We start from the raw sequence: 24,945 nt of genomic DNA, 5'->3' as shown, positions 1-24,945 counted from the left end.
TAGGTAGGCGTGGCGCACAGTTGGGGAAGTGGAGAGCGAGTTGAGCTGGGGGGGGGGGGTTAGGGGTTGGCCTAGATCGAGTTGGGCTAGGGACGAGGTTAGACAGGGTGTACATATAAAATAGCTAGCTCTATCGTGTGTGTATATATGTATATGTATATGTATATATATATATATGGGGGGTACGTACAGAGTCTCTTTAGAAAGGAAAAAAAAAGAGAAGAATGAATGACCAGCAAGCTCCACGGGTGCATATCAGCTGAAAATGGGCTAGCTAGTTTATGGAAATGGTGCAAATTTCTTATAAAACCTACCTCGACGGTCTTGAAAATTCTAAAAATTTCTCAGTTGCTGATGAAGTTGTGTTCTACAAGCCATCCATGCATAATTTTAAGTTCAGATTTGATCTGGCTGGTGAGATTTTAAAAAAGGAACAAATGTCAGGTGCAATAGTACTACCGGACAAAAAATTGTCCTCGAATAATATTGCACGTAAATTTTCTCCAGCTAAGCACTAGAGCTCTATTCCCACAACATACAAGAATTGCTTGGGTTATTCGTGTGGATTTCACTATGATTTTTGGGATTTGAACGCGTGGGTGCATGTTTTGAGACTTTAATTGAGTACGATTGCTCTGGGGTGTGCCCAAAAGAAACTATCGCGAATCCTCTCAAATGAGTAAAAGAAGAGTCGAGGGAGGGTGTAAGTCAAAAGATAGACTGGCAATATAATGTCCCAACTGCCTGCCAAGCATTACTATATGAGGTCGTAATTGCAGGCCTGCACGTGTGGGTCGTCGCGCCAGTGGCAGTGAGAGCGTGGTCGGGACCACGGCTGAGCCGACCGACCCATCGAGATCGCGAAAACAGCCAAGGATTTGGTAGTACAACCCCTGTAGCGCCACGCTCCAATCAATCTTGCCTCCTCCATTGCTTTAGCTCGCACACGGGTAATAATGCATCTGGTGTTGTTGTACAAATTCTGAGCGGTGTTCATACATGTACAGATACATGTACAAATTCTCGAGCGATGTTCACAATTTTGGAACTTGTTAGGCAAGCTTAATTAGGTCGAGAACCAAACAGGCCCCGAGATCAAAACACAAAGTGGAATATTGAATTCGAGCGGTACTTTGTCTGGCAGAGTTTTTACTAGGCTGCAGCACGGAGGGTGATGGCAAAGCAATGCCACGATCATGTGACCCAGGTTACACATCCGATATCCCACGCGAGTTACAACCTCAGCATGCGCTCTGCTCCGTCAGATAAACACAGCGTAATAGCTCTATCTAGCATCCCTTCAGTTATATATTGTTAACAAAAGGCTCTTCCTTTTCTTTTTTCCAGAGTAGTAACCCAGCGTTCAAAAAAACAGGGTGGAATGAACAAGCACAATGTGAACTTCTGCAGGGCACACAACCAGCAACTGCTACTATGTCCAAAAGTGAATGGGACTAACTTTTGCCATAACCTATTAGCAAAAAGATTATCTTTGGAAAGCAGTCATCCTGCTCCAGCCACGGCGCTTGATAGAAAGGCACTTCAATTGGTCATAAAATGGCGACGCCATTGCTAAGATAAGGCCGGGATTTGGAACTCCTGGTTTCATAAGGCCACTGTCATGAAACTCTATTTCTACATGACGGTTCTGAGCAGGATTGGTTCCGCTGCAATCTTAATTATCTAACTAACTAGCTGCAAAGGAAAAACGAGATCATGGTCAGTCAATATTATCGAATGTTTCATTCTGCAACAGGATAAACTGTATCTACGTCCATGCACTCCAAGGATGCATATCCTCTGCCACCGTTGTAATACTAAGAGCAAAAAACTGTATGTACAAGTGACTAAACCACATTCCTTGCTGTTCAACAATGTCCGTAGGGGCTTTTAGTCTTTTGATTAGAGTCTCTAAATTCTCGCACCGGCATTTGGAATTAAGTGATCATGTCAACATCGATACAAATCTTACCGGCGTACCTGTGCACGCTACAAGTACACTTTAAACGTCCATTGATGATGGTCATTTGTTTCCATGATGTCATACAGGTAAAGTTCTCAACAACTGAAGAGCACTAGTCCAGTGTGAGCCTTGCGCAAGAACAATCCGCTTTAACAGAGGCACCGCTCCGGCAGCAATTATTGCTGGGTGATTCTCTGGATCCATGCTCAAATTATACAAGATAGCTAGGCTAGCTTCCAGTGCACCTTCATCGCCCTCTTCAAGCAGTTTCACCAGCGGAAATATCCCTCCAATTGCAGCCACCGCTCTTGTGTATTCCATCACACCACCAGATATGATCTTGTTCAGCTCTATTACGGCACTTCCTTTATTTTCGAAAGAAAATGAGGTCATCATTTGCTCAACTAGTCTTGGAATAGTCTCATAAATTGTTATCTCCATATCTATACTGCTGACACCATGATCTCCTGATAATCCAGCTCTTGATTCTAGCTTAACGAGGCACGCTGCAAGCCAATCCTTTGACTGAAGGGGAAAACTGGACTTGAGCATTCTTCTTAACAGAGAAGTAAATTTCTCACTATTTATGCTGCGGATGAAAAGATCAAAGTCCAATAACTTTGTGAGTAACCTCACAGCTGCAGACACAGCCTGACTGACTTCTTCAGTGACTACGCTAGGAAGGTCATCAAAGTTTTCAGGATCACCTCTGGTCCCTGTTAGATAGGGTAAAAAAGTGAATAAATTTTACAGAAGCAGTTTATATCAACAGAGCACCATTTGGATGTTTCAAGCATGAAATACTAGCAGAAAAAGACAGTAAATTTTGGTATACCAGAATGCTACTAAATAACAATTTTTTAAGTGAAGAAAATTCAACAGAAACTGCTTCAGTAGCATCATTCTTAGTTAACATTATACTACATATGCCAAGCAAATTAACATCACATCACAGCTTGTAATGTCATGTTACATAGTTACCTATCACACATCACCTGTGTTACAGGGATTCACGTGTGTTTTGCCGCATCGACACGTATCGTAGTGTCAACTCGAGTCGGATGTGGTGCGACACACATTCGACGCGGCTTGTCCGTGTCCAAGGCTTGAGAGAGGAGACAGTGGCGGGGGGGGGGGGGGGGTGAAGGGAGGAGAAGGGGAGGCAACGGCGGGGGAGAGGAGGAAGAGGCATCAGACATGCAACATCAGAGAAGCCATGCTAAGGCACCGAGCACATCGTCGCGCACCAGCGGCCTGGCACACGTCACCCATCCCCTTTCAACGGTCACCCGCACTGCTGTCGCACAGATCCAAGCCACTGCCATCCAAATCTGAGCCGCCAGTGCCTTCCCCTCCCTACTCCGGTAGGTAGCTGCCGCCGTCGCCTCCTGAAGTCCTGATGTGAGCATGAGAGAGAGATGTAAGGTCGGGAGAGACGAGAGGAGAGCGGGAAAAAGAAAAGGAAGGGGAGTTGGGCCGACGTGGGCTGAATGGGTCAACAAATGATGGCTCATTTCTATTGAGTTGCATACACAACTAGTTCACCCAAAAGCCTAAGCCAATGGGAAAAAGTGGGCAATTCACTTATACTTCAACATTTTCCCTCACGCGAAAGTTCCCTCAGGCCTCAAACGTGGAAATAGGAGTCGGCTGCAATTTTATTTTAATTGCGTCCGCTAGGATTTGAACTCGAGACCTCTAGCTTTGATTCCATATTGAGCGGCATGCATCAACCAGTTCACCCAAAAGCCTAAACTGATGGGTAAAAGTGGGCAATTCACTCATACTTCAACAATGTCAACCTTTATTCTTTTTCTATTTTCTTTTTCCTTACCCTTGACGAATCTAGTGGATCTGATTGTAAATCAAAACTACGATTTTATTTCCCCTTCTAGCGTATTAAAGAAGAGGTAGATCTCTATATTATATATATCTTTTATGTATATCCTTAGGTCTAAAACATAAAATAATAAAAATAATAATATATAATAGAAAATCCCCAAATCCTATATTCTCGAGTTTGCCGAGTCAGACACCAGCACCCGAGTTGGACTCCAACTCCTGCATCCGTGTCCTGGTAACACTGCACAGCACTACCGAGCAGCACGCAAACAATCAAATCACGTCATAATGCCAAAGAAATTTGTGCAGGAATGACCATGATAAGGTCTCACAGGTTGATAGCCTTGACCAAAAGATCTTGTTCAGTTACACCAGTGAAACACAGAACTATCAATCAAAGAAGGAACTTCAGACTATGGAGCCCAAGCTTCATACAGCTACCCTATTTCAAGACTTGATTAATTTAAACAGTTGATGTCCATGGCTCCAAAATGAACCAACTGCAATATAGTATGGTTGATGTGAATACAAATTTATGTGTAGTACTTCGAAATTTTCATACGAACCAATGAAACTCAACAAATCTTGGCATAGTACACCTAGGTTTTTTCACTCTTTAAACAAATAAGTTAATCTAAAACTCTTATGATATTTATAGAAATTTAGAAATGTCAGGTCACTGCACTGCCATCAAGCTCTTCGGTGCATGCTAACTTCAATCAACAGTACTCAAGCATAACTATTTCATGATACAGAAATAATCCAGGAAAGAAAGTAATGTATGCATCTTTAGTTCTTATGCAAAATTGGATCAAACAATTTACCATAAATGACCCCAATTTCCAGAATAGTTTCGATTACTGAACCAGTGCAAGCAGCAATCATTGCAGTGGCATGTTGCTCAGAAGCTGCGAAATGCTCCAGTACAGAACAGACTTTTGCTTGCAGACTCGGCGATCCTTCCTTCAGAACTTTGGTTAAGCATGAGATTGCATCAAAATCAACGATCATCTCGCTAAAAACATGAAAAGCATCACATCAGTACGCCATTCCAAAAGATATAAAAAAATTTGATGCGCAACAAATATCAGCATGCACCACACATGATTAAAATCATAAAATTACTTCCTTTTACATACTCTGCAACGAAATAAGTCCATTTTACCTCAACGAATCGTTTAAGTTCAAAACTTACACTCTTAACAAAAGAACCGTAAGATTAACACCCGCCAACAATCAAAGCCAAATCAAATAACTATGGGTGATGATTTTGTGTGAGGCTTTGCCCAGTTGGCTGCTTACATGACTTAACCCTACCATATCGGGAATGGAATACCTATCACGCCAACTTGTCAGTCACCTCATCTCACCCCCTCTCCCTCTTTTCCCTCTGTCCCTCGATTTCTCTGACCAACAAGGATGCGTCAGGCAGGCACGTGTCAACTCAGCATATACACACCAGCCTTGCCTCTCTACACAACCTGCTATACACTAATGTCTCAACCTTATATGCCCAAAAGCGAAGCATGGCTGCCAGAAATGATAGTGCATATCTGATGAGCCGCGTCATTAGTGTCTATGGATCTAGTGTGCCCAAAAGAGGGGTGGCGGCTGGTAATTTAGTATGTAGAACCAATGCATAAGGAACTGAGCCGAGCTAAGTTGGTTGAAGGTGTGGATGTACGCTAAGACAATCTAGATTCAAGTTCTCTTCGACAAAAATTTAGGTGCCTATTTCTTCTTATTTATAATGCCACCTAGTTCCTTCTAAGTTGGTCAAGTTTTTTTTTTTATAGAACCAATGCATAGCAACAGAAACCTCTGTCAAGAACCATAGCATTGCCGATGAATGCGATGACAGGTAGCGACACTAGAAGACAGAATGGTGATTTTAGGGCCACGGCGGCATATTCAAACACCAGCAAGGAACAACAGTTTCAGATCTGTGAGGCTCAGACAAGAAATTTGGACCGCAATTTGGGAATTTAAGGGTAATTTTTTTTTCTCGAACACGCATGAGAGCTGTGTATCTTTGTATTAGATAGAGAAGAGAACGGACCCAATACAAAGGTTTTTCCAAAAGGAAGAAAAACCAAACACACCCCTCCCCCCTCATTCTTGTGTTACCATGCAAGGAAAAGGAATAACCACGACCTAAACCACTTTCTAATCTAACCCGGCCACACACTTGGAGCCCTTTTGCTCTAGCCATGCACCAGAGCTTGATATCATTTGTTATATCTATCAGCACGTTCCGAAGACAAGGAGAAACTCCATCAAAAACACAAGCATTTCGTTATTTCCATCTACCAGGCTCCCAAAGTAATTAGGGAATTGAAGCCGACGTAGAGCACGCCGCCACTGATCAGCGAAGTTCATGTCATGGGGTTTTGGAGTGAGATTTTGTAGGCCAATGTGTGGGAGTAGATGGAACCAAATCTGACGGGCAAAAACACAACTGGTAAGGAGATGTTGAACCGATTTGTCATCTTGCTCACAAAGTGGACATTGAGCTGGATGCGAAAGTCCACGGCGAGCCAAACAATTGGCCGTCCAACAACGATTACGAAATGCCAATCACAGAAAGAATTTGCATTTGAGTGGAGCCCATGACCGCCATAGACGCTTCCATGGCTCAAACCAAACAGCCCCAGTGAAGAAAGCTTTGTAGGCTGTTTTGGTGAGTACTGACCTGAACTTGAGTGCATCCATATATGTTGATCTTGTTCTTCCGGGATCAAAGATACTTCCTCCATGGTATCCTATATGATCAAGTATTCAATCAGCACCTTGATCAGTAGAACCCCCCCCCCCTATATCTTGTACCCATCTGTCATCAGTGGAGTGCTTCAGCCACCGTGTGCCTATTAAGCGCTCTTTTGGATACATTAGAGACTAAGGTAGGAGCTATCTCAAGTAAAGAGTGACTGTGTATCCAACGACTAGTCCATAATAGAGTGTTGAGGCCATTACCAACTTGAGTAATGATTGAAATTGCAAACATGGCTAAGATGTTTGGATGAGTAGGAATCTGCAGATCAGACCATGGGCGATTCGGTTGTGATTTTTTCAGCCACAACCACCTCATTCTCAAAGCCCATCCAAGCGTCTCCAAATTGTAAATTCCGAGTCCTCCGAGTTCCAATGGCATGCACACTTTTTCCCATGCAACAAGACAGCCTCCACCGTTGATTTGTTCCCTTCATTTCCATAGGAATGCTCGACGCCTCTTGTCTATTGCTTTAATAGCACATTTGGGGATGTCCATGGCTATGAGAATATGAATGGGGATGACAGTGAGGACAATCCGAACTAAGATTAGTCTCCCAGCCTTGTTCAATAGCCCGACCTTCCATCCAGGAAGTTTATCTGCTACCTTCTCAATTAAAGGCAGCAAGTCTCCTTTGCGAAGTTTTCTATCTGAGACCGGTAACTCCAAATATGTGCAAGGAAAAATAGCTCTGGCGCATGGCAGGGAAGCATCAATGGCCTCAATATCCAGGTTTTGGCATATGATGGGAATAGCCGAGCTCTTTTCAAGGTTGGTGCACAGACCTGACGCATGCCCAAAAATAGAGAGAATCTCCCTGATGAACTGAAGTTCAGTAAGAGAGGGCCAAAGAAAAAGTACGACATCATTTGCATATAGAGAAACCCGGTGCTCTGGAGCATGAACAACCAGCGGTTGAAGCAGCCCGCTTCACAAGCCTTGCAGATTAGAGAATTCAGCACATCCATAGTTACGATGAATAACATGGGAGAGAGTGGGTCTCCCTGTCTCAGACCCCGACAATGTTTGATCACTGCTCCAGGATTACCATTAAGCAAGATCCGAGTAGTTGCAGAGGATAATATGTTGTAGAGAAGATTGCACCAAGAACGCCCAAAACCAAGATGAGAGAGAACCTCCAAAAGAAAAGGCCAAGATATGGAGTCGAAGGCCTTAGTGATGTCCAGTTTCAGCAGCACTCTAGGCTCTTTTTGTCTGTGTAAGAGTTTTACCGTTTGCTACACCAAGACATAATTATCATGAATACATCAAGCACTGATGAAAGCACTCTGATTAGTAGAAACAATAGATGATAGTCTTGGAGCAAGCCGGTTGGCCATGAGTTTAGCAAACAGTTTTGCAAAACTATGTATGAGGCTTATAGGCCGAAAATCTTTGGCTTGTAAAGCATCAACCTTCTTGGTAAGTAGAGTCAAATAAGCAGAGTTCAGCAGCCCAAGCTTGCGCCCATCCCCCTGATGTAGGATCAACAATGCAGCCAAGAGATCATTCTTGATTACACTCCAGCATGTGCGATAGAATCTGCCTGTATAACCATCAGGCACGGGGGCTTTATCCGAAGGTAATTCTTTGATCACCGACCAGGCCTCGTCCTCGGAGATCTTCAAGAGCGGAGAGATCCAAAGCCTCCTGATGGAAGGATGCTAGATTGAGAGTAGAGTTCCTTGGTTCAGCTGTTCCAAGCAACCCATCAAAGAACTTATGCATCACTTCCTGTTTATCCTCTTGAGCTGTCACAATATGATCGCCATCTTGGAGCTTTTTGCTATGAATTTTTTTTTTCTTACGAAAACTTGCTTGCAGGTGAAAGAAAGATGTGTTAGCGTCACCTTATTTCAGCTCGCCTATACGAGACCATAGTCACACAATCGTTCTTTCAAATGATGACAACCCAAGGCAACGACGCTTCAGCTCTCGTCTTATCCAATTCTCATCAAGAGGAAAGGACCCGAGAGTCTTGGGCAATCTCAAGGCGGTGAAGAAGCTCCCCAGCCAACATCAGTTGAGACATGATATGCCCAACATGACATTGTCCCCATGATTGCAAAGCACGACTGAGCCTTTTGAGTTTAATGGAGAAGCGCTCGAAAGGGCAGGATGCACTCACATGAGCTTCCCATTATGCAACGACCGTATCATGGAAACCTTCAAACTTCGGCCAAAAGCTTTCAAAATGAAATGTGCACTTACCGTGGGTGCCGCATTTCAACCCCAATATGAGAGGACAATGATCGGACATTTCCGTAGCATGGCTTTGTAACATATAGTCAGGAAACATTAACTCCCAATCTAATGTACACAACACCCTGTCAGGCTTCACAAGAGTTAGAGCCTCCCTTTCGTTTGACCACGTGTTGCGGCGACCAATTAGAGGAATTTTTTTAGGTTCCAGGTCATCCATCAATCTCCGAAAACACCCCATCATGGCCCTGTTGAGATTGGCATTATTCTTATCTACAGATTGGTATATCATGTTGAAATCACCGGCAATAGCCCACGGACCGGTGCAGAAGGAGCGTTTATCCCTTAGTTCTTCCAAGAATCTGATCTTTTCCGCATCTAATTAGGGACCGTACACCACACCGGTAAACCACAATGTCAGTTCCTCAGATGTTTTGAGTTGAACCGACACAGAGGGTCCACCCATGAGGCCAGTTCCTGGAATTCACTGCCTTTCCATGCGACGACAACCCCTCCCCTTGATTCAGCCGCAGGAAGGAACACAAATTTGTTAAATTCAGAACCCAGCATTAAAAGAATGTCCCAATCTGAGATATATGCCAAATTTGTTTCTTGTAAACAAACAAGATTTGGACGATAAGAAACCACCACTTCACGAAGCACATCACGCCTCGCTTTGGCATTCAAACTGCGGGCGTTCCACACCAAAATATTAGAAGAAATCATTGGGAAGAAACCAGAAAAGACGACCAAAAGAAGCCCAAGCTGGGAATCAGCGCTCGGTGAGTGGTTTCGCCGTCCTGACCTAAGTGTCATCCGGCGCGGTCCACCCAAAAATCACCACCAACGTAGCGATATGAGTGCAACACAGTGGATTATCAAACAAACGTGTGCATCTATCTAGAGCCGCTTGATTGAGCCTTTCTTGATCTCCGAGGAGTCCCAGTGTTCGCATCACCTTTGATGAGATGTGTTGGTCTAGAGAGGCAACAACACATGCTCGGATGGCAATCCTCCCACTGCACCTTGGGACAAAGCCTGGAGGCAGAGTTTTCAGGCGTCGTTTGTTGATTGCTAGGACTAGGAGCAGAGCCTTGCATTGCTGCGTGATTTTGCAAATGAAGGCGGCAAAAGGTGTGCTTGGCCGAGATGCTAGCACCATCTCCAAGAGATGCCTTGGCTCGTCCATGAATCCTCCTGGAGTAAACAACACTGCAGGTCTTCGGCTTATAGGCGTCATCTGCTTCTGGAGTTGCTAGAGCAACAAGTGCAACCCTAATCACACGTGCTACACAGGCGCGGGACCTGATGCTCAGAAACAGGAAAGCCCAGTGGTGTTGGTTTGCCACCAGGGGTCGAGTTGATGTATTCGAGAGCATCTTTGTGAACAAGACTCGAGCTAGAGGATGATCGGCTCAACTCTGGAGCATTCGGTGGTGCAGAAGTGCAAAGCCCGCCTGCAAGGTCTACCGACCCAATAGCCACTGTATACACGCCTGGATCAACCGGTGGCCCTGCAGGAGTCCTCACCACCAATGAAGGCCCAATAGAGGATGACATGTAGCCCAGCTCGCACACCTCTTCCGAAACCAGGGAGGAGTTAAAATCCCCTGTTAAGGAAGGAACATAACAGCGAACCCCAGAAAGATAGTTGGGCGTCGTCATCAAATCTGCAACGGCTTCTGAGTCAAAGGTCCCCTCGAAATGTGAAAGCACGGTGGTGGCAGCCTGGGAGTGATCAATGTGTGCGACATGACCCGAGGCGGCAGCCCGAACGGAAGGGGGACCCCACAATGGCAGACAAACCGAGTTGTCGACATCGGGACGTGGACTCCTCGATAACATAGCTACCACGTGATTTGTAACTTGATTGGTGGGCCCCAACTGATCTTTGACTCGGATGCGAGGGAATCCACCACCGGAGTTGCCAGGGAGATCATCAAGATCACCCTGGTGAGACTGAGAGGAACTCGTACACCAACGACGTCTTCTGATGTCACCTTTATCAACATCTGAGTTGTGAGGAGGCTCTGGTGGAGGACGAACATCAAAGCCATGAATTGCCGTTAGCGTGATGTCGACAGTGTATGCAAGAGTTCTCTTCTTTGGAGGTTCCTCCGGCACTTCCAACTCGCCTAGCTCCACGATGAGTAGGTCTTTGCTTGACGGGATTAGATCAGGATGGGACGCCCAAGCTGAAAGCCGAAACACTGATAGGTCCTAACGATCGGCAGTGCTCGGATGAAGCTGCTGGACCCAACAGTAGGCACCAAGTAGCCGCTCTGCCGTGGCGAGCTCCCAAGTGTGCAATAGAACACTGCTGAGCACAAGCTCTAAATGGAACGGCAGGGACCGGCCGATTGCATGTGTGAAAGTGCATCTAGGCCCCTTAAGTGGGTTTTGGCTTATTGATGACAAAACGATTAAAGAACTAACATGCTTTGTGAGTATTGAACAGGTATGAGCATTAGTTATGAAGTTAAATGACGTTTGACGCCCGTCGAAACAATTGAAGAATCAACGAAGGATATAAGATAAGGCTTAAATTCTTTTTACTTTTGAAATTGAGTCTAGGATAGATTTTTTCTTAGATGAATGAATTCATTTGCTTGATCAGTGTCTCAATGCTCAAGAGATCATTTAGAATCACCCAATTGAGAGACACATTCACTCAAGGACACGAAACTCTTTCTGAAAATCTTCTGAGTCCGGAGTCTCCGGTGTTCACCGGATACTCCGGTACTCAGCGTTCAGCCGGAGTCTCCGAGCTAGCCTCCGGCAGAGAGTCTCGGTTACGGGTTAATCTTTTCAAGAAAAAGACCGGAGTCTCCGGTGTTCACCGGATACTCCGGTAAAATGTTTTGTGTGCAGTCGGAGTCTCCGAGGTAGACTCCGGCAGAGGCTCTCGGTTAGCTTTTAATCTTTTTGATAAAAAATAGTAAAGACCGGAGTCTCCGGTGTTCACCGGATACTCCGGTACCTGGAGATGCCGGAGGATCCGGCTAGTCTCCGGACTTAGTCTGTTTTGGAAAATCTGTCAGGACCGGAGACTCCGGTGTTCACCGGAGACTCCGGTAATTAAACAGAACTGTAACGGCTAGTTCTGACACGTTCGTGACCGTTCTGACGCCATTTTTGGAATTAGGACCGGAGACTCCGGTGTTCACCGGATACTCCGGTAAGCTCTGACAAAAACAGTAACGGCTAGTCTGTGAGAGAGGGCTATAAATGCCTCCTCTCTCCATATCATTTAGAGCTTGCTGTGGCTGGTTTCCTTGAGACCTCTTGAGCACTTTAAGAGCATTCAAAGCCTCTCCAATCATCTCTAGAGCCAAATTTGCACAAATTTGAGAGTGTGTGTTTGGAGAGGGTTCAAGCCACTTGAGCATTGATTTCTTCATTGAGCATTTACTGCGATCATCTCCTTTGAAGCTTTGGGTTTCTAGAAGGAAAGGAGTCGCCCGAAGAGCACCTAAATCTTGTGGTGTGCCTCGGGAAGTTTGTAAGCATCTTCATAATTGAGTAAGAATTTCTAGCTTGATCTTTGTGGTCGCTAGAAGAGGATAGGGTTGGAGAAGACCCAGCTCTTTGTGAGCTCCTCAACGGAGACGTAGGCACTTCTTTGTGAGGTGGCCGAACTCCGGGATATTTTCTCGTGTTCTTACTTGTGAAATTTACTTGATCGTGTGCATTTGATGATTTGTCATTTAAATTGCTATAGTATCAATCTTGCTAGTTTTAATTGTTATTCTAGCTTAGTAATATCTACTTGACCTAGTGAATCTCATAGAATCTAGCTGTGATCTTTAGTTCAAATTTATTCTAAAATTTCCTGTCAGGCCGGAGACTCCGGACTAGACCGGATACTCCGGACCATACCGGAGTATCCGGACTTCACCGGAATATCCGGCAGTTTAATCCGCTGTTTTTAGTTTTAAATTTCAGAAAAGCCTATTCACCCCCCCTCTAGGCACTTTCAATGTGCTTGCTGAGTCCATCTCTTTACCCACATATTTAAGGAGGGAGAGGATATTGGTCAGCCACCGTTGGTGAACAGCTCTGCGATTGATTCGTCCGGAGCGAAGAGCATGAAGTCTTCAGGTCTGGTAGGGTGGATGGACAGGGAGTCAACATTGAGATTGAACTTAATAGCAATAGCCGACGCCACCTCTCTGGGGGTGACCGGTGGCCTGGTGCTGATGACAATGATGAACATTGCTCACCTCAAGTCAACCTCAGCTTGAGCAATGCTCTCAGATAGATCAAGAATGTAGAACTCTCTATGCGGGTGGTCCACTGCACACCCAGCAACCTCCAGCATCCGCCGACTGGACGATGGGTCACGTGGCCTAGTTACGCCATCATTAGACGAAGGTGGCGGAGGCGGGGGCGCCGAGGCACCATTGCCAAAAGAGGAGCGACGTCGTCGAGGACGGCGACGCGGGCGGCCACCCAGAGCACCACTGCGATCACCACCACAAGAACCCGTAGAACAACCGCCAGCCGCGTCACAAGGGGAGGCATCAGAAGGACCCAAGCCCGGGAGCAGCGGTGGGGACAGGCGACACCAAACGGACAGCCACCTCCTGTCCATCTGAGCAGGGACCTCCAGGGCGAACGACGCCGTTGGTGACGCCGCGACCTTTGACAAGTTCATGCAGTTGTGGGGACGATGTCCCAAGGACAAGCAGCGGAAACAGCGAGTGCTCCGTCAGCAAAGGGCTGCACGATGAGACGTCAAAAATAAAATAAAACATCTTCCACGGAGATCCTCCAGGACCTGGCCACGCGGGCATCGAGGTGGCGCAAGGCGTCTTCTTCGGGCACGACGGTTTTCCACCACCAACCGTCCACTGGATCGTGCCACGACTCGAAGGTGCGGTGAATCATAGGACGGACAGTGGGGTGATCCGCAGGAGGTCACGGCCTCCACTGCGCAAGTGGTCGGCGTAGAATGATTTTGAAGTTCGAAGGCTGCTTGGGTGCCGCGGTGGTCGAGCTTGATGGAGCCATGACCGGAGCAGCCGAGGAGATCACCACATCTCTGAAAGAGCGCGCAACGGAGGCGCGCAGACCCTCGCTAGCGGAGGTCGGGCTGGCATCTTGCGAGCGCAACTCCTTCGACTGGCTCGCCGGCAGGAACGGCCGCGCCGATGGCGATAGAGGAGAAGGGGAAACCAACGCCCGTGGGGAGTGAGAGACCGGCTTCGGGGATAGCAGGGCCAGATCGGTGGCCGCCGGGTCCGGGATGGACGCCGGCGTGGCGCTGTGGAGGGTGGAGGCGCCGGGAGGGCAAGGGTCGGGGGAGGGAGCGCAAGAGGCCATTACTTCCTCCAAGGGGTATTTTTAGTAAGAACAGCTATGGTACAACCAGATTTAGGGAAGACTAACAAAAGCAGGTCACAAGATTAATCAATTTCATTATTAGTAAATACAAGAGCAAACCTACTCACAACTTTTTGGAGAAGGTGGCCGTCGAAGACAGACAGAACGTGTGAGATAATTGGTTACAACACAAGCAGAAGCAGAAAGATGACGAAACCTCAATGGGGGAAGCTACAAACCCAGTTGCCGCACAAGTGAGCAACAAGTCGATTGAGAACACAAGGGACGTGCACATGTTATCCACATGTGCGAGTAGCTTGTTAAGGAGATGCAAGCAAAATAATACCGCAAGCTGTAGCTTCAGGATGTGATCACCAGAGTGATAATGCAAGCGGACACGCACTCTCAAGTCATGGCAAGTGTGGCCACTGTGGCCATGAAACGATAGCCAAAGGGGGCTAGGGTGACTGTAGATCCAGAGCACACCCTGCTGGATGGTTGATGCCACTGTACGCATGCAAGAGGGGAAGAGAGGGACTAGAGATGATGTGGCAAATATGCTGGTTTTGCAGGTGCCTACCACCACAGCAATGTTAAGCGATGTCAGCAGCCTGTGAGGCAGCAAAAGTGCTCATGAAACCACCATCAGAGGGTTCTTTGATATAGTTTTGGTAGTTAGAGCATCTAAATTAGACGGTTTGGTAGTTGAGGGTGAAACTAGACTTTGGTGATAGTTGATAGGGGTAAAATTGACTTGTTCCTTCTGGAAAATTGTGGCTCTAAAGAAGATTAGGTGATCCACTGATCAGTGTGAGATCACAACTCACAAAAAAAATGCTTAAGACATAAACTGCAATGAAATGCAGAACTATATAAGGAAGTTTATGAGTCATTTAACTGCTTTTATGTAACATTATTCATTTATTCAATCTACTGATGTACTGTTAAAAAGTAATCAATTCTGATAAAGACAAAAGAACATCAACTGCTTCTCCCTATAAGCAGCTTGTTACGATATAAATTCATGTTTCTCCCTCTACAGAAAAATAACTTAACCACTGAAAAGTGTTTCCTCCATCACTATTTATTCTAGTCCCTGCATAACTGTTATTTTAGAAATAAAATCCTGTCTCTGGATAACTGGATAACTATACCATAGATCTAGTTCCCCTATGTGTTGAGGAGCAATGGCCAATGGAGTGATTTTAAGGGCTAAAATAGTTGTACTGAGTAATTAATCAACTGGACATATGTCCCAAAACTTCAGCTTAATTATTAGAAGTAATATAGGGACTAACATAACATAATAGGGTACTGTATTAATCTTAAACAAATTCATAATATGTGCGCATAAGGCTTAGACAACACTTATTTATGGATAAAGGGAAACACATTTTTATGAACATAAAGTAAATAAATAGTTAAGACATTTCATAGGGCAGTATAGTAATCTTACATCAATTTTTAATAGTTGTGCACCAAGTTAAAACAACACTTGCTTATGAATAAATGGAGTAAGAACCAAAAGATTTCTATGAAGTAAATAAAAAGTCAGACATGTAAATGTAGCAACAAGGCTGTAACGAACCTGGTCATCTCTTGGTTTACAGTATGGGAAATTCCATTGTTTTCAGTATCTATATCACCTTGAATACTCGTCTCTGAATTTGTTACATCCTCGGACCCATTACAAGCATAGCTATCCTGCTGACAAATTGACAACACTATACTTCAATGTTTCAACAAACAACATAAAATATGATTGATGTGCAAAGAAGCCTAACTCACCGCATCTACCATGCTGGTCCCCCTGTCAAATATTCGAGAAAGTGTATAAATTATCTGCATCGAAACTGTCAGGTTAGAACCTGGGCCACGACAGTGTAACGCCAAAAAAGTAAAGTAGGTTACATTGAAGTACAAGACCTTCTCTAGTTGTTCTACATGAGTATTTGGATCCTTCACTGCGTTTAGAAGCAGTTCTAGTCCACCTTCTGCTTTGATCTTCTGACAGATTGTGGAGCTACAAAAGAATAGTGAAGAAAGATTGTAGTCAAAGGAGGAACATATCGAAGTCAAAAAACGAATTCAGAAACTAACACAAAACATAGGGCTAAACATACTACCTCCGATCTCAAATCTAAGTCCATTTAGGTTTGTCCTAAGTCAAACCTTTTTAGCTTTGACCATCAATAGCTAAAAAATCATATAGATTGACAACATAAGGTTGATATCATTATATTCATCATGAAAAATACTTTCATAACATATAACTATTTCTATTTGAAATAATATATTTTTATAGATATTATTAGTCAAAGTGACATAATGGAGACCATGTCGATGTCCTAATGGACTTATATCATTAGAGGAAGTATTAAACATGGTTGAGCATGTAGCGCCTGCTAAATTGCCATAAAAGTACTTCATGGCTATACACTAACAGGTACAAAACACTTCGCCATTATTCATCTATAAACAGTTTCCCACTATTACTTTTACTTATTAGTATAAAACCGACATTTGGGATAGGTAGACTTTATTGTCCATTTCTTCAGTTAGCCTGAACAGAGTAGCATAAGTGTATTGAAAATAAAGTAGATATGTTGGACTATTTGCCAAAATGAACCGTGTAGAGCTGATATGGCTCCAAAAAGTTCTCAACATGTTTCTGTTGTGCTGATCACTGGAAAAAAATATGCACACTGTTATAGCATTAGCCAAATGGATAGATGCACACGGACAGATAAGTAGGTTCCAGATAGATAACTATGTCAATACAATGTGAAATTAAAGAAGTTGATTCATAATTTGACATCATAACCAAGAGTTAATTACCAACACAGTGATGGTTTTAATATCTAGGTTTGTTCTAAACAATATTACGTGGAATGATTGTCTTGTCTAATGACTCTGAAGAAAGGGAAGATAATATACCTGACACTTAGTCTTTCCAACGCATAAGCAGCAGCTTCTCTAACAGGTAGATCACTGTGCTTCAGCAACTGAAGTAGAGGTTTAACAGCCCCAGCTTCCTTGAATGAGGTGAGCATATGTTCATTTATTGACGCATCGCCTATTGCTCTAGCAGCCTTTTTAATTGCAGATACATCTTCAAGACCAAGGATTAAAACTAGCCGTGCAACACCATCTACCCATGGCAAAATGGTATAGAGGTCATTCTTTTCAGATCCAGATTGGTCCTTTCCTTCATCATCCAACTCAATAGCTCCAACACGTGCAAGGAATTGCTGATTAGAACGCCCTATCATAGCATTAATTTTAGCTTTGTCGGGTTTTGTTTCCTTCTCATTCACACTCAAGCCAAGGAGCAGTTCCGTAGCACCGTATTTTGAGGGGCGAGAACTCCGTTGAATCTCAGAGCCATCAGGAAAAGAAGGCCATGAATGAGGGAGAGGTCTAAAAGCTTTGTATGCAGCTGAGCCAACCAAAGGAACCCGGACTAGACCCTCCTCTATTATAAGGCTGTGGTAATAATCATCGATGGCTAGCTGTATAAGTGAACTTCTAGCTTCCTTTCTGATAATCTTATAGTCCTCTTCTTTGTTTTGCAAAAGGTGAACCTAAAAACAACCCTAATAATTATTTCGAATGAATTTTGGGAAGTACATAACAGCAAGTGAGATAAGCATACCATAGTCCAAATAAAATGTTTCACTTGAGAATTGAGATAATAGCAAGACCTAAGACTTTGGCATATTTCACAATTCGGGCCTAATAATTTGGATATTGCAAAAGTTTCTGGATAATCAGATTATCAAAAGTTCGGAAAGCACATATCATGGGACTGCAATTGCAATGGCTTATAAGAACCTTATTTGCAAAAAGATCAATTGGACATGTTCCATTTTAAGCATAAATACCCTTAGCTTGGTTAATCCGCAATTTCTAAATTGCAGCAAAATATATAATTTGCAATTATTTGCATTGGGATCTTTGTTAAGGTGGAATACAATGCAACTTACCAATTTTGGAATCACACCTGCTTCGACCAGAGGTCCATGATTAGAAGGACTTAAGGCTAAATTTGATATGATACCACCAGCAGCCTCTTTGAATTTTATAACTTCATCATCTAGGTAGCTAACAATCTTTGTTAGAACATCACTCCTCAAAATCTTGTACCTCCAATTCTCATCAATAGAAAAGTTCCAAATGGTACACAAACACTGCTCGATCGTCTGCAAGAGAACAGTATGTTTGCAAAATACATTAGGTAATTCAGTATTCTTCCTACATGTCAGTATCTAGTCTGGCTATCAACTATTAGTCTATTACCAAGCATACCAGACATGTAATAGTCAGTTATATCATTTTGCAGTCAACATGGCAGGACGAAGGAAACCTTGGATTGGTGGTGATTATGTTTGCAGTTACCTCAGGGGTTACTGTAGATTTACAGAGAAGACTGAAGATTTCTTCCATTGCTCCACTCTCAACGGCCATCTGCCTGTATAACTGAACTGACGTTACGTTACGCAGAAGACCTGCAGCTGCTTCACAGGCGCGAATAGATTCTGATTTCAGCAGGCTAATGACGAGAACAATGCAACCAGTGAATTGCATTATCTCATCAATGCTCCTCCGTCCACCAAGGGAGTATTGCCAGAGTGTGCAAACAGCATGCTCCCTGTCACGAGAGTCATTGTCCAAGCCAAGCATTCGAACAAAGAGGCCAATGTATGCAGATCCAGAACTTTTGGAGCCAGCAGAACTACCAACATCCTAGCAAAACCAAGCAATGTATTCAAATGACAGCAACTCCAAAGAAAGTTCGTGCTGAAACTTAAAACGTTAAGATCAACTAAAGTGTGTGTTTTCCATGAGGTGCTAACATACATGAGCTTCCACAAGGGCATAATTTCGTAAGTAATCAGTTGCATTTCAATACACAAGTTTTGAATATAGGTCGAAGACGATCATTTTTAGCTCAAATCAAGCGACATAAAGCACGTGTTGTATTCTTTGTATGATTGTCAAACCGCTCAACAAACAAGCACCAAGCAAAGCCACACGAGACCGAGCCTAGCTATCAGAATCGACAAAATATTCCCTCGAACAATAACAGCCATGAAAATGCATTCAATACGGGACCAATTATGTAGACATTAAGCATTCCGGATAATAACATCCTCCAGAGTTCAGTGCCGTCAAACATGCAGTCATTTGAACCAAGAACAAAGAATGAGTTAAATTATTTGCTTCCAGCTTGAACGGAAATTCGAGAGTAGTAGCAAGAAACGAGTGAGCAACCCCAAGTCCCATACCAAGCATTTCTCTCCAAGCCCAATGGGGAGTTATGAGGAGGGGCAGGGGGCACGAGAATAAACACCTAGAGGGCATGTGAGGGAGCCCGGGAGCTTACATGTCCCGCGCCACCGTCGATGGAGGCGAACGCGCCGGCGAGGAGGAGGCGGGCGCGGCCGGCGCCGGACGAGGACGACCTGGAGGAAGCACGGACGCGTGCGTGGAAGCGAAGGCCCAGGTTGTGGCACCGGAGATGGGAGGACAGGGCCGGGGAGACGTGCGGCGTCGGCGAGAAGGCGGCGACCGCCGGCAGCATGGCGAGAGAGAGTTCCGGAGCAGCCGGGTTACTTCCGCGTCGTGTCGTGGGCTCGTGGCGATAGGATTGAGAGGGCTTTCTAGAACAACACAGATTTTGCTTGGGTTTTCAAGGAGCGAAATGGACCGGACTTCCTTCGAGAGCACACCGAACGCGGACCATGTACGGCCCATCTGCATCTTTTGTGCATCATCAAAGTTGTTTTTTCTTTATAAAACTTTGCTAACGGATGAATATTCACCGGGTATTTGTCTGGAGAATACTTCGAATGGATGGATATTCACCAGGTATTTGTCTGGAGGATACTTTCTCTTTTTCGACTTTGCTGGACTCCATGCACGGATGTATTATATGTCGTCGGCGGTGACTAGGAGCCAAACTTCACGCACCCTCCTGCTTCTCGTGGCAAATCTTCGACACCTGCCTTTGATCTCATGTAGCCCTCCTGGCTCCCTACCCTGCACTGCCGCCGGCTCCGCTCCATCCCTCTCTTTCTTAGAGCTGGCTTCGTGCACGCTTCGGCCCCTACCGCACCTGTAGGTTTCATTTTGTCGGCACGTGTGGCCTGCTAGGTTTGTTATTTTTTTTAATAGTGCGACTCCATCTGCAAGGGATAATCTTCCTCAGGCTCGGCTCTACCGTGATGAGTGACCCTCACACTCCATACATAACCATATGAGAATCCAAAATTCATCCATCCACAGATCGAACCTAAAGCTCCCAAGTGCTACTTGAGCAGCTGACCACTACTCCCGAGTGCTAGGTTTGTCCCTCACATGGGCTTTTGCGTTTTCCCGGTCCACTTTTTGTTCTGTTGTTTTCCTATATAGGTCGCACCGAAAACTTACGCAATTCAATTGAGTTGCACCTAAGGCCACATACAACGTGTCCATGTGGCCATGTACTTCTGGATAGTTGTTGATTTTGACGGAAATTAGCGCCGAAATTAGTTTGTTTTTATTGGCGGCGCTTAGACTCTTATGCAGGTGCTTCACTACCCTCTTTAATTAAGCGTCTATCTAAGCATCACCTGCATTGCACATGATTAAATCTATAAAAAACTATTTTTTAAGATACTTAGGATAATTTTTTACAGGCGATTTATTTGAAAAACCGTCTGAATAATTGGCGAGAACCTCCTGCAATTACGGACCGTCTGTGAAAATATATTTTTACAAGCGGTTCCTTATGTGAACCGCTTGTAATAATAGATTATTATCACAGGAAGGTTCACATAAGGAACCGCCTGTAAAAATGGTCATTTCCACAGACGGTTCCTTATGTGAACTGCCTCTGGAAATGACCATCTATTAAAAAAATTATAACTTTTGTATATGAAGTTGGATGACAAAAAAATCTATATGAAAATTGTAGCTCTCGATGAGAGATCTACAACTTTGTAGTTGACAGTTTTTTTATTTGAAGTCATTTAGATATTTGAATAATCATTTGAAGTTTCGAATGATTATTTGAGCATCTAAATGACTTCAAATGAAAAACTTTTCAACTACAAATTTGTAGATCTCGTCAGGGCTATAATTTTCATATAAATTTTATTCTTATCCAACCTCGTATGAAAATATTATGAATTTTTAAAGATAAGCTGTCACACATTTCTACAGGCGGTTCCTTACGTGAACCGCCTGTAAAAATGTCCGTTTAAGGAACTGCATGTAGAAATGGGTGATGGTTTATTTTCAAAAATTTATAATTTTTTCATACGAAATCGTATGAGGATAAAGTTTATATGAAAATTGTAGCTCTCGACGAGATCTACAACTTTGTAGTTGAAAAGTTTTTCATTTGAGGTCATTTAGATGCCCAAATAATCATTTAAAGTTTCAGATTGCAGATATCAAAAGAATTACATATGCTATGCTCAATGTTCAGTAGTCGTTATCTGGTGTGATGGTGGGGAGGGATCGCGCGACCCGACAGGTTTTGAGTTCGAGTGCCAAAAACCGTGTAGCGCGTGAAAAAACACGTGACTTGCAACGTCGCGACTGCGTGGGGTTCCTGGTCGGTCCAATTTTATTTTATTTTTTTGCTTTTTTTGGTTCAAAAGATATCGATTGAGTGATCGACTATCGCAGGCGGTCCGTTAAAAAACTGCCTGTGAAAATCAATTTCTACAGACGGTCCGCTTAAGGAACCGCATGTGAAAACCTATTTTCACAGGCGGTTTCTTAAGTGAACCGCCTGTGATAATAGATTTCCACATGCGATCATTTTTGCGTCTGTGAAAATCATTAATTTTTACAGACCTTCGATCGCAGACGGATGCACTAAACGCCTGTAGAAATAAGTTACCATCCGCCTCTAAAATTAATTTTTGTAGTAGTGTAAAAAGAATCAAACAATAAGCGCTTCTCCACAGCCCAACAACTATCCGAGCAATAATGCTTTGTTACTATTCAAGTGAAAACAAGTTTTATTACCATCTTAGATCTGTATACCGCTCTCCCTTTTATTTATGTCTTTTTTAAAGTATTCAACCATTGAATACATTGTTTTAACAATTCAAATATATTCTTTCAACAAATCACATCTGAGTGCACATGAAGGTGTATGTTTTTCTGCAAATTGTTGGTTCGTAAATTGGTGAGTCAAGTCCTTATAAATTATTGAGTATATATAAATGGTGTTTCAATAAAACATATATAGAATCTTGAATGTATTTTATTTAATTTAGTAGTGCGTGGACTTAAATGACACTTCATGACAAGATCAAGAACAACAAGTGTATTTTACTCTGTTTTTTCCATTTCAAAGCTACTTGTAGTCTAATTGAAAATGGCAAAGAGGGGAAAAAATTTACTCTGCTATCTAGATGACCCCTCGCTAAGTAATGACTAGTAGATAATCGACCCCTGGCAAAATATCTTTCTTCTTTTAGGAAACAGCAATTCCATTATACTATAGCCTTAGCTAAATCGCTGCTCACAAGTGTGGCAATACATCCACCGAAACTGAGTAATGCCACAGCATAAGGGCCTCCGTTGCATGTTAGAACCCATACTAGCCAGCAAATCTGCTACCCTATTACATGATCGTGGACAATGAGGCACTTTAAACTCAATGAAATTAACGAGCAGCTGATCTCACTTACTAGTCTGGGTCCGTGAAGAAATCTTCAATTTTAGGGGTAAGCTAACGTTTTGGGCGAGAGAAACTTTACTCTGAAGAGAGTTGAATCGCCTCACCTTCGATGGCAGAAACAATCTTGTAATACTTGTTTTTGTCAATCACAACAAAGATGCACACGCAAACACAGGACTACACGCATAGCATACGCAGTGCACCCTAATACATGTGCAAAACTATGACGACGTGTTTATAGCATGGAAAGTACTCAGGTTTGTGTAAACATGGGGATAACATGATTTAGAACGAGGTGAGTGGGATGACCCTATCACTCTACTACACTCTGTTACATAGAAAAAAACAATAAAGTGGTTACAAGATAATAGGAACGGTAATACTTTCTACAGGGCGTCCGATGCAGATACTTCTTCGGACGAACTGTCCACCGTTCTTCACACATCCAACAGATCGGACCCGAAACTTCTATATGCTCCAGTACTTCAACAAACTAACGTCTGAACTCTTCCCCTCTGCAAGTGTCACACCCAGTTTTTAAGAAAATAAATTAGATGTATTCTACATCTATGTTAGAATCAAATTTTCATATATGTAGTGATAGCATCAGTGATAACATAAACTATGTCATTAATAACGAAAATATTCCTTACAAAAGGACCCGCAGGTCTAAAAAAATACTAAAAGATCTTCAAGCGGCAGCAGGACTCCTATCCATCCACAGATGTTGTCCGAGGGAACACTAGCCTATGACATGGTTTACAGAGCAACGCCTTCTTCCTCCTAGAATTCAGCACTGTCGTCCGAAAAGTCTTTGAAAGCTTCACCTTCTGAGCAGCATCCGGTAGTTGGGAGAAGGCAAGCGTGAGTACACAGAGTACTCAGCAAGTGAGAGAAAAGTATGACATGCAGTCTTATGACAAGGAAAAGCTTGACTCGAGATAACTGCAACTATGCCCAACTAAACTAAGAATCAAAAGACTTAGCAACCTATTTACTAGGTTATAACTGCAACAATAACGGAACATGACTCATTGAATTCCATCCGACTACCAGACTCACCAGATATCCCATATCTTGCTACCGACTCGTCAGGAGTTCCACCATCGGACTACCCAAACCAACCCCTCAGAATCCCCACCAATTATGAAGAAGTCTAAGCCCGCTCTTAACCGTGAGCACGGCTGATCGATTAGTTTTATCACTCTGTAGAGTTTGCACACTTTACCCACGAGTCGTGATTCCCGTTTTGCTTTACACTTCCAGAGTGTAGAGCCATGGTCTCACTACAAGACCGTTACAAAGCTCCTTCAAATCTATAAGCATCCACTAAGGTTTCACCGCTAACAGGGATTCGATCCATTGCAGAGGCCCCCTCTTGTACCACTTAACCGTCCATTGGTGCGTACAGAATATGAAGGGCACTAATTACTTGGCCAGGCCATACCTATATAGGCCTCATGGTTGTGATGTTATGCCGAGTAATAGGCTTCACAAACCGGTCCTTAGGATCCCACATAGGAACATATACAACCCTGCTGTGCAGCTCCACCTCATTCTAGCCATCTAGTTGGGATCCCTATTCCAAGTTACTACAAGATTACCATACCCAAATTCTTGTTACATAAACATTAGTCAAGATTAATATTTACTCCAACCCTGACTGCACTAGCATGGCTACCCATTTCATTTCCCATGACCCATCAAAGGCTACAAGGAATTGTTACACAAATTCCAGTAAAACCCTAAGCATAGAATTCCATATTAAACAAGCATGCATCTAGGGAAAATAAAACTACAATATCCTACAATGGTGTCAAAGTGGTTAAGAACACTTGCCTTCAAGTGCAGGTTGCTCAAAGTCTTCGAATGCTTGGTCTTGTAAGCTGATACACTGCTCGTCTCCTAAAGCCATTGCGCACACCGGAAAGCAAACAAACATAACAGCTAAGTACAGCACACAAAACAGGGGCAAATAACTCTAAAAGGGCTACTAAAGGACAGTACACGTTGCTACGATCTTGGGAGTGCAAAAATCACCTAAATCGAAACTCGTATGAAAAAGTTATGATAGTTTTACTCTATATGGGCTTTTCTGAAAGATTACAAGGACTAATTTGTAAAAATAGAAGGCTCTAGGGACCTATATGTAAATTTCAA

At 43.6% G+C, this 24,945-nt stretch overlaps 1 protein-coding gene across 6 annotated transcripts; it reads right to left on the bottom strand.

The window, feature by feature from the left end:
- Positions 1–1,097: 1,097 nt before the first annotated feature.
- LOC133913241 (uncharacterized) lies at positions 1,098–19,779 on the bottom strand. Of its 6 annotated transcripts, none has more exons than XR_009909005.1 (10): positions 19,489–19,779; positions 18,501–18,848; positions 18,089–18,304; positions 17,040–17,686; positions 16,029–16,125; positions 15,891–15,944; positions 15,691–15,809; positions 4,630–4,820; positions 1,973–2,679; positions 1,098–1,695 (listed from the first exon to the last, which is right to left on the bottom strand). XR_009909005.1 is itself a non-coding variant. In XM_062356334.1 (9 exons), the coding sequence occupies exons 1-9, from the start codon at positions 19,684–19,686 to the stop codon at positions 2,042–2,044; spliced, it is 2,508 nt and encodes an 835-aa protein (XP_062212318.1). In that variant the 5' UTR covers positions 19,687–19,779; the 3' UTR covers positions 1,654–2,041. The 6 variants fall into 6 exon arrangements, 2 of the variants coding, with proteins under 2 accessions (XP_062212318.1, XP_062212342.1); XR_009909008.1 differs by having other exon boundaries at positions 1,098–1,691; XR_009909007.1 differs by having other exon boundaries at positions 1,981–2,679.
- Positions 19,780–24,945: the final 5,166 nt, after the last annotated feature.

Source organism: Phragmites australis, chromosome 1, assembly GCF_958298935.1.
Source record: "Phragmites australis chromosome 1, lpPhrAust1.1, whole genome shotgun sequence".
Taxonomy (NCBI): domain Eukaryota; kingdom Viridiplantae; phylum Streptophyta; class Magnoliopsida; order Poales; family Poaceae; genus Phragmites; species Phragmites australis.
Note: the sequence above shows the minus strand (reverse complement) of the source record. Positions and strands in the feature narration are given on the sequence as shown.

Coding starts and splice junctions, on each gene's coding strand:
- LOC133913241 (XM_062356334.1), bottom strand. CDS start 19,686: ATGCTGCCGGCGGTCGCCGCCTTCTCGCCGACGCCGCACGTCTCCCCG. Junction 15,945..16,028: donor ATGTAGAACAACTAGAGAAG/GTCTTGTACTTC, acceptor GTTTCGATGCAG/ATAATTTATACACTTTCTCG. Junction 15,810..15,890: donor GGACCAGCATGGTAGATGCG/GTGAGTTAGGCT, acceptor TCAATTTGTCAG/CAGGATAGCTATGCTTGTAA.